The sequence below is a fragment of the Perognathus longimembris genome, chromosome 2 (assembly GCF_023159225.1).
Source record: "Perognathus longimembris pacificus isolate PPM17 chromosome 2, ASM2315922v1, whole genome shotgun sequence".
In the NCBI taxonomy this organism is placed as follows: Eukaryota; Metazoa; Chordata; class Mammalia; order Rodentia; family Heteromyidae; genus Perognathus; species Perognathus longimembris.
Genome location: NC_063162.1, coordinates 126,733,750 through 126,744,351, shown reverse-complemented (window position 1 = coordinate 126,744,351; position 10,602 = coordinate 126,733,750). Strand labels below are relative to the sequence as shown.

The following is a 10,602-nucleotide window of genomic DNA, read 5'->3' as shown; positions in this document are numbered from 1 at the left end:
GAAAAGGTCAAAGCTTATGGTTTATTAAAATAGACCTTTGAAATCAAATACTATTAATCAAATAGTTAATAATCATATCCAAACACTTTAAATATATAACTCTGAAGTCATAAAAACATAGCTATAAAGTCATGAGACTAATGGCCTTGTAAACTAACACAATAAAACCTATATAGCCAAATGAATGGTAATGATTTACGGCAATGATCATGTGTTTTCAAAGGATGCTGCAGTTTTGAAATATTTTTAATGACTATTCAAAAGGATGTGACTTTCTGAATTTAATTGTTTTCTTTTTTTTTTTTTTTTTTTTTTTTTTTTTTTTTTTTGCCAGTCCTGGGCCTTGGACTCAGGGCCTGAGCACTGTCCCTGGCTTCTTCCTGCTCAAGGCTAGCACTCTGCCACTTGAGCCACAGTGCCGCTTCTGGCCATTTTCTGTATATGTGGTGCTGGGGAATCGAACCTAGGGCCTCGTGTATCCGAGGCAGGCACTCTTGCCGCTAGGCTATATCCCCAGCCCCTAATTGTTTTCTTGATTTAGCTCTCAACAGCATTCCAGTTCAATCATTTCTGTACTCAGTAGGACTAGCAATTTTGAAAAATGACATTAATCTTCATTGAATGAAGATTTGTTTTTTAAGGATGTTCAAAGAAATATTAACTCAGATTCTGATGGCAATTTTTAAATGTAAGCATTTTTTGTGTGCCTGTACTGGACTTGAGCTCTGGACAAGATGTTGCTTGGCTCTTTTCCACTTGAAGATCGCTTTCTACCACTTGAGCCATACCGCCACTCTGGATATGAGTTAAGAGGCTCTTGGGATTTGTCTGTTCATGCTAGTTTTGAACCATTATACTCAGATATCAACCTCCAAATAGGAAGGAGTACAGGAAAGATTCACCAATGCCTGGATGAGTGCTTTAAAGATACATACATTGTAGTAGCTATTTAAATTGTAGGCATTCTTTTATATGTCTATCATTTTAGAATGATGAGCTCTTTACAGCAACAGTAACCAATAACACAAAAGAAAGATTTTACTGCTCAAAAATCGAGAAGAATAACTGCATGGTGTTATAATCCATACTAGAATTTCTTAAAATTTCACAGCTGTTAGTTTTTAATATATGCATATAGCTCAGTATCATGGACCCTCAAAATAGATAACTATCCTTTTAGTGCCTCTACATGAATAATTGTGGTCACAATAGTACTTAAGTGTCAGGAATAACCTTTACCATATACTATGTTATTAAATAGCACCAATATTATTTGAAAGTAAAGTGAAATACTTCTAGGAAAGTAGAAAATAGATGCAATTATGAACTGCAAGACAGAAAGCATCTCCTAGAAAAATACCAGCCAGATATGAATTATATTACTATCACAGCCAATAAATATCAATCATAAAACATTTCAGAATTTTCAGTCTTTTACGTTTCATTCCACAAGATGCTATGTTAATATTTCCCTAGACAAGGCAGTGCCACCTTGCCTTTAATAGTGGAATTATGCCATGGAAGTTACATTTAATTATTCTATATATTAGTTCAACATAGCTGCAAATATAATAAAAATGCTTCAAAGCAATTTTGATGAGAAAAACATTTATATTAAACACAAAATATACAATAAACTGAGATATCTTGTTAAATAGGCCTGGAGGCTCACAACATCTTAAAAGAGTATATTCTCATCATCTGTCTTCACATTTCTTTGTTTTTATTACATTTTCGAGTTGCTATCATCACTGAGTGCTTTGATACTTCAGCATCTAGAATCTTGATATCATTTGTCTCTAGGTATCTGTACTGTCATATCTATACAAGGAATTTTAGAAGTATTACTCTCAGAGTGAAAGAAAGCAAGAAATTCCATTCTGTCATAAGCAGTTGTGCACAAAACCATTACAGTATTCTTGAAGGAATGCTCACCTGATCATTATCAGTTCATTAGTTTAAAATGTTTACTTTTTTGCTGTACTAGTCTTTGTTCTTGCTAAGGCAGGTGCTCTACCACTTAGGCCATGCTCCAGCCTCACAGGTAGAGTTTTGTAGTAAAGCAAAGTTGTCTGCCTTTAAAATTAAGTGTTGTTAGACTACTATATAATTCTGGTTAGAAAATTAAATACAAAATCCTGGCTATTCACTGGAGAATATTATTTGCAAAGGTTTGCCAAGAAACATTTGTAAATGAAGATGCTCATCATAATTTTCTTAATTAGGACATTTGTGGAAATAACAGAACAGTAGTGCTTTAATCTTATAGCAACAAAGGTACAACATCCAGTCTCTGGATCTGAGGTCTAATTATTCAGTCATGGCTCACTTGCAAGCTGACAGAAGAGAAGATTCTCCCCACGCTTGCACACAATGGGCCAATGACAACATCTGTCACACTCTTCCATATTGTCTGTACTGAAGGCAGGACCATGAGGCATGTCTTTACAAAAGGCATTAAAATCCTGGAATGGAAGATGAACAATGTTAAAAGAATGGTTAGTGTTACCCAATGAGGTCCAGACTTTTGCACATAAACTAAAAGGTATAATAATGATTAAATATAATGATTAAATAATCATTTATAATCATAATGATCGAACAGTTCAGCACACAGAAAATGGCCAGATCAAGAAACACAAAAGACACATTGGTTAAAAAAGATAAGCAAGGATACAAATAGTAAATATTAGTATCCAATGCCTAACGTATGAAACTGGAACCTCTCTGTACATCACTTTGACAATAAATAAGAAAAAAGTAAGTATTAATATTCTTTGTATGGTGAAATATTATCAGAAACAGTAAAGCAAAAATTTTAAATAGTATATTTATTTATATACCTCTACCAGTAGACATTAATACCTGCCTAATTGTTCATATTCCCCTAATGTTCCACTTCCTAGCTGCCATGCCTGTTACCTCACTCCATGTGCCTCCTTTTGGACTAGGATAACTTGGATTTCCTGTGCTTCTTTTGTATTGAAGCAAACGTCTTTATCTTCTAGTTTACCAAAAAGTATCATAAACAGATGCTTATATTTCCTTCCAGAAAAGAAAATCTTTTGATTTCTAGTGATTTTATTTTACTTCATTTTAATTTTTTTGCTATTCCTGGGGCTTGAACTCAGGGCCTGAGTTAGTGGCCCTGGCTTCGTTTTACTCAAGGCTAGCACTCTGCCACTTGAGCCACAGTGCCACTTCTGGCCTTTTCTATATATGTGGTGCTGAGGAATTGAACCCAGGGCTTCATGGATACAAGGGAAGCACTCTTGCCATTAGGCCATATTCCCAGCCCCTAAGAAAATCTTTTGTGAAGCTGATCTTCAATAAATGAGTGGAAATGAAGTTTCAATTCTGTCATGCTTTCTTGCTGTTTCTTTCCTTTTTTGCCAATCCTGGGGCATGAACTCAGGGCCTGAGCAATGTCCCTGGCTTCTGTTTGCTCAAGGCTGGCAATCTACCACTTGAGCCACAGTGCCACTTCTGGCTTTTCCTGTATATGTGGTGCTGAGGAATCAAACCCAGGGCTTCACACATGCTAGGCAAGCACTCTACCACTAGTCCACATTCCCAACCCCTCTTGCTGTTTCTTAAGCTTTGAGTTTTACAGTAACTATTCACACTGAGAAGGAATGTGTGATACAGTTCAAGGAGTAAGTGGTATTCCAATTCTTAAAAAAAGAAGTCTCTCCTCAAATTATTTTTTGGTACGTCTTTTCTTAAGAAAGATTCATAGTCTCATATTTATTCCCCAGGCTGAAGTTTCTATGTGATCCTCTGAAGAATGTTCTCTCTTGTTGTAGTTCTTTGATCAAAGAGGAGGTTTGTGAATTCTTAGGCGTTGCTGGTGGTCTCAATGGGATCTTTATTGTTACCTGGATGGGATCCAGGGAGTGAGGATGACTTCTTTGGCTTGTGATTAAAATGAAACTTAAATAAAGGTCTGCAGTAGTTAGCCCAAAGAATAGAAAGTGTCTGATTGGTTGATATATTTTTAGCACACCCCATTATGTATATTGCCTGTCTATACAGACTAAATTTATCTTGTGTTTCTTTCAAGTGCTAAATATTTGAAGCAATTTTATAAGATAGGTAATTATGGTCTGCTTCAGAACTAACCAGTTGAGTATAATGCTGGTGATGGCAACTTTTGACTTTTTATCACTTTATGTTTCAATTGACCTGTGGCCTTTGACATATTGCTGTGAATTAAAGTGAAAACAGGAAATGTTACAGACTTATTTATTAGAGCCAACACTTATTATTCATCCTTGAAATGTCTACAGGATGTTGTCAAATAATGAGTAATAAAATGGGCCTAATTTGAAGTCAGAATACTAATGACAACAGTTATAACAAAATAGCCTCAAATTGATGCATTACAAGACTAAAGTTTAGTTCAGAAAGTCTCCTAACCAAGTGTACTTCACTTACAATGCACTTCCCACTCTTCTCTAGGCAAGGACGTTTTATATCTGGATTACTCCCTAGATCTCCATCTAAGGGGGACTTAAGCACTTGTCAGAGTTGACTTACTAGTTAATCAGAAAACAGTTGTCCACATTTGAGGATTGTAGTTCATAGGTTATGATGAACACACTTTAATTTTATTTTCTTTAGATTAGTACTCTTTCATTTTGTCTCAGAGAATCTGTGAATATTAAACTTAAAATTATGTTTTCAATATTGCACAGTTTATCTTCTAAAATGACATATAATTTGAAGTAATCAAAAATTTGGTTATAGCTTCTTATGCAAAATTTATATTGTACAAAATTATATATATGTCCATTGGGTAATTCAGCCCTAGGTCAGAGATTTTTTTAAATTAACTTTGTATTATGTAGATTTCATTTTCACAAGTAATTTGTTATATTAAAAATGAGATTGCTACTACATTCCTATCAGCTAGACATCTATTTGCATTGAATCCCAGTAAAAATAAGGACAGATGTTTTAGTCACATTTTTGTGGGTATCATTCACTTATGGTCAATGGCCTCATTTGCCAAATGGAGGCTATTTGCATGTGACTGGGGCATACAGTGATCTCTAATGACCAATACTTCTGTCCTAGGGAAAACCAAAGTTCTGCTTTTTATTTTTGTTGCATTTATTTGTTTAAAGAGTATAAAATCAAGCTATGTATAAAACTTCACACTTGTAGTCCCAGCTACTTGGGAGGCTTGAGGCATAAGGATTGCTTGAGCCCTGAAGTTGAGGGCCAACCTGGAAAACATAGTCAGATTCCATGTTAAAGAAAGACCAGTTTCTCTCTCTCTCTCTCTCTCTCTCTCTCTCTCTCTCTCTCTCTCTCTCTCTCTCTTTTTCTGTCTGTCTATCCATCTATCTATCTAAACTCTAATGTGTGGTAAAACTGTGATTTTGTTCAAGATTCCCTTACTTTGTATGTTTTTTTAACCTTTACTTATCATCAGCTTCATGGTAAAACAATAAATGTTATTTTGAAATATAGGACAATTTTTTTTAAAGAGAAACAAAGTTACTCAAAAAGACTTGCCCTGCTATAAGATTTCTCTTTGATTCGGTTTTATATTCCAGGGGAATGTAATCCAATATAAATGATAAGTCTACTTTGTAAAGGTATAAACTAACATCCAAGTGCCCTAGTTTTTTAAATTATTCCTGAACTTGCAATCACAATTTCCTGATGATAAATATACAACAGTTAAATATTAATGTCCCATGTGTGCTATGTGACAAAGTTAAATAATACATTTTCTGTGGCTAAAAAGGCTGTGGGCTGATGACTCACCAATGGGAGCCTACACACAAAACCTTTCCTTTTCTCCAGAGAGCCAGGTGAAGAAAGGCAAGGCATAGCTTGGTCTGTTGTAGGACTTATACCCTCCTACCATTTTGTAATTGAAAACTTACTTTTCCCAACTTTTCCACAAAAGCTTCAGGAAAGCATAGCTTTGTTGACTCTAAACATGGTCTTCTCTGCTTTTCAGTCGCATTTCACATTTTGAAAGTGAAAAACCTCCCAAAGAGATTCAGAAGACTGGATGTAGTTAATTAGGAATCTCCAACTTTATGTGCTAATTTAGGCACCTATAAAAACATCACTGTGTGTGCATGTAGTCAGCATATTTGATAACTACACCTCTGGCCCTTATGAGTTTATACATCAAGATACAGATTTTTTGTTTCTCTGCCACTCTTTCCATACTTTCTACACAGCTGTTTAATAACTTTCAATGATTGACCAAATCTGCATTCTTTGTTTATTCTCTATCCAGTAGACTTTTATTTATCCCTTAAAAGCATTTTATAGACTTATTTTCCACAAAATCTTCCCTGTTCTCCCTCTTCCTTAGAGTTAACCGTATATATTCGTTCAGAACTTCTGGACCTATAGAATTAAGCCAGACATGGTAAGGAATGGAGAATGACTTGGTAACTTCTAACTGAATATAGAGCAGGTACTGGAGATGTGGCAAATCATCTGAAGTGGTTCAGAATGATGTGGAGGAATCTAGGCCATTCGTTTCGCCTTGGAACACCCGGAGGCACCAATTTGACAGCTTTTGTCATATGAAGGACTACTTTTCCTGTCAGAATAAAGTGGATATCCTGTCCACCTCCCTTCCAGGGATTGAATTCAGGACCTCCGGTTAGACAAATGCTCTACCACTTGAGTATATTCCCAGGCTTTTGCTTTCAGTTTGTTCTTCAGATAAAGTCTGAAGCTGATATTTGCTCTGCTTGGCCTCAAACGTCAGTCCTCCTTCCTCTGCTTCTCAAATAGCTAGGATTACAGACATATACTAGAATATCTGGCTTATTTGTGAAACAGTCTGGCTAAATTTTACTCCATCTGACTTCTAGTCATGATCTTCCTGCCTTTACCTGGGATTATAGGTGTGTACTGCCACTAATGTCTTAAAGTGATATTTTTGTAAGTATATTAGTTGATATAATAATAAGTCTTCATGGCAGAATAAGTTGCTTTCCTTAAGAAAAGTGAAGTTAAAAAGTGTTTAACATTGTTTCCAACTTTGTTTTGTTTTGTTTGGGGGGGAAGGGGGCACACAGGGTTTCACTATGTAACCCTGGTTGTCCTGAAACTTGAAATCTTGCCTCAGACGCCCAAGTATTGGGATTTACAGGCACCGACCAACATGCCAACCTCTAAAGTCTTAAGATGCATCTTGAGTGTGAATAAAACATCCTGTCAATGTCCAAAGGGTTTCTCTGCTTCTTCTCCTTTCAACTAGATGCAACTCTTGTTTGTGACTCATGGGTGAAAAACTCGTTTAATGGCACCTGAGTTCATTATTGTGCACGTGGAGTTTCCATTCATGCACTTCGAACACCCTCACCCTTGACTGCACAAATCTCATCCTGGACATTTGCCAGCAGTGGAACTGGAGGCACCCCTCCCCCAGCGCTGCTTCACCAGGCTGATGGCATTCTGCTCAGAGATGGCTTTTGTTTTACCCCAAACACAGGTGGTGACTAAACAGAAGGCAATGAAAGAAGAGCCCTGCCCAGAACCACAGGCACAAGTCTTAACAGGGCCTTGGAAGGAGCAGCCTGTGGCAGACAGCAAGCTTCCAGGTCCCCACCTCTGCCCTCCACTCAGCTCAGCCTGCTGTAGGGAAGGGAAAAACAATCACACCCAGGAGACAGATGTATTCTTCCATCTGTTTCACCTCTCAAGTGAAACTAGTAGTGTAAAGAAAGCACACAGCCTCTCAAGACTTACCTGATGCGTGGTCTTCCCTGGGAGAAAGGAAGGGAAGGGCAGGTGGGGGGGGAAAAAAAAGTCTACGCTGGACAAGCCAGTCTACCCAGGGTGCCCCCACTCCCTTCTCACCAGATGTGCAGACAGCTGAGGGTGGCGAAGAGAATTCCCGCAGCAAAGGCCAAGGGAATGGCCAGGAACACGGTCAGGAACTTGTAGAGCACGTATTTGCTGACTTCAAAGAGGGCATGACTGCAGACCCACACTTTGTCAAAGGAGTGAGTAGTTTCTGGCTCTGCGATCACATCTTCAAAACCCAGCTGCAGGAGGTAAGACACAGGGACCCAAGCCAGCTGTCACCCAAGTGATCACCACCCACCCACCCACCCATCCAGGCAATCAGGGGAAACAAGTGGCTAGTGTCTCCAGTTTTTTCATAGTGTCACTATGGGCGCACAGGAAGTTGGCTACGAATTCCTAGCTACGCCGGGAGCCTGGTACTGATGTGACCAGGGCAGTGTCCGGAGGCCTGGACTACCCAAGGGTGGGGAGTGGGTGGAGAGGAGGGTAGAGGGTGTCCGCACCCCGCAGCAGTGGCAGACATCTCCCGCCCAGGTTACCGCCCGCCTTGCGCTTCACCTGGAGATGAGAGTTGAGCCGGTGGGGATCCCGATCGTAGCCTGAGTCCATAAACTTCTCGGGATCGGCGTAGTCGACGCCGCTGTGGCGGCTGTAGGCGTCGTCGTCCATAAAGAGCTGCACATCGGCCTTCTCGGTCTCCAGCCCCATCGCGCTGTCAGTGCGCGGTGGCTGCGGCGGGTCAGAGCGGCCACCCCTTCCAGTCCAACCCGGCCCCGCCCCGCCTCGCCAGGCCTCGCCTTGCCCCGCGCGCGGCTGCCCGGGCGGCGGGCGGCGGCCGCTTCCCGCTGCCGGTTCTCGCTCCGGGCCCCACCACCAGAGCCCAGCCCCACCCTGCCAGGCCTGGGGGCTGGGAGGACACCTCCCCTGCTGTGTCCGGTCTAGAGTACGCAGGGAAAACACTCGATGAGTCACTTCCTTGCCCAGTCGGGGGGGGGGGGGTGGCAAACGTGCCCCCCGAGGGTCTAGAGGGCCTCCCGGACCGCATTGCTGGACGCCCAGACCGTGATGTTTAGGGACCTCCCCTGCAGCTTGGCAGTTGCCCAGCAACCGTGAACTCACACTGCGAGGAGGCAGGAGGTGTTCTCAGTTTAGGTATGGCAGCAGAAAGCCTGTCTTCACCCTCTGCTTCTGTTGACCCCACGTGATTTGATCCAGCTGTGGCACTTGCCTAGAATTGTCTAGCGAGAATTCAACGTTAATTCAGGCAAAATCCATAAATTGCCTCTAACTCAACATAAGCTTCTAAATCAGCACTGTGCCTTCTGCACCATGCATCTAGGAGTCACAAGCCCCGGCAGCGCAGAAGCTCTTCAACCATGCACTGGGCAAGCTGTGTGCATGTGGGGTAGGTAAGTTGGGGTAGGTGAAACATCTGTTATGGAAGTTTGCACCCTTATACTCCAAGATGAGGCCTGGTCTTCACTTCTGAACGACAACTCTTAGTTTTTCATTGAGTCAGGTACATAGAAAGAATTAAGCAATGTTTAAGATGCAGACACATCAGAAATTACCTTGTTGGAATCTCGTAAACATAAAACCACAGGGCCATAGATGAATCAGACCACTGGCCTTTGTCTGACAAGCTTTGGAATGGAGGAGTTTGCACGTTCTTCAACGTTATTGGCCTGGTGAACTCACTTAAAAGGGATTTAGTGAAACTTTGACAAAAGCAATATAATGGCCCTAGAATTTGAAGGTTACCTGCAGCTTGCCCAGAGCCCAAAAGTAGAAACAAGCAACAGGTATTAAAATACAGTAATGGAGCCTGTTGCAAGTGTCCCTGTGAAGGAACTGGATTTGAAGAATCACTTGCTACTTTGAAAAGAATAGGACTAGGTTTGGAATGATAAACATGACAAAGCTGGGCACCAGTGGCTCACACCTGTAATCCTAGATATTCAGTAGACTGAGAATGGCAGATCATCACAAACAAAACAAGAACTGAAGGTGAAGATTGTGTTGGAATCAAAATACAACATTTCTAATAAATTTGAAGTTTATTTATCTGCTGCTGGCTGAAACCATAGTGTCCTTCTTCCCCACTAAGTCTTTCTCTTCTGGATAGTTTTTTTTTTTTTTTGTATCTCTAATGGGATCATTAGGACACTTGAAAGGATTATCACCAATAGTTTACTTATTTTTTCAGAGCATGAAGATAGAGAGCCAACTAGAAGGTGAAACTAATATGACCATAATAGGACAGTTCACCTTACAGATGCATTTGTAACATGATAGGTATTTATAGAAAGTAAATGGTAAGAAAGATGTCAAGCTAAATGGAGCTCATCTAAATTTCATGTTTATAGTATACATATAGACATACAAAAATTAGACTATTCATTTTTCTGTGGAATTACAAATTATGGACTATTCTTTCTCCATGGATTGGGTCAGTATGAGGCTAATTTGATGAAATCTTGCCCATTTTGCTGTCTTAATAAATAAGTTGTTATTTTTCTTTATCTTTTTTTAGCAGATCTAAGACAATGATTATGATTATGCTGTTAGCCAATGCTTAGGCTGCAGCAACTACTGTTCTCAAGGGGCTTAGACCAGAGTGAACCACAGCAAAGGCATCCCATCCTTACTATGAACATATTCCAGAAAAGGGAAAATAAAGACAGTTTTGAGCTAAATAGCTGAGCATACTCTAGTATCTTTGAGACCTCAGCATACTCTGAGCCTGAAAAAAAATGCCGCAAAACTGGGGAAAGTAAAAAGTTCCATAATAAATCCATCTTCTGGTGC

The 10,602-nt window shown here is 40.0% G+C and overlaps 1 protein-coding gene across 1 annotated transcript; it reads right to left on the bottom strand.

Annotated features, from left to right (window-relative positions):
* Positions 1–1,153: 1,153 nt before the first annotated feature.
* On the bottom strand, positions 1,154–8,718 carry Cav2 (caveolin 2). The gene is made up of 3 exons (XM_048340105.1): positions 8,353–8,718; positions 7,846–8,033; positions 1,154–2,465 (listed from the first exon to the last, which is right to left on the bottom strand). The coding sequence occupies exons 1-3, from the start codon at positions 8,500–8,502 to the stop codon at positions 2,315–2,317; spliced, it is 489 nt and encodes a 162-aa protein (XP_048196062.1). The 5' UTR covers positions 8,503–8,718; the 3' UTR covers positions 1,154–2,314.
* Positions 8,719–10,602: the final 1,884 nt, after the last annotated feature.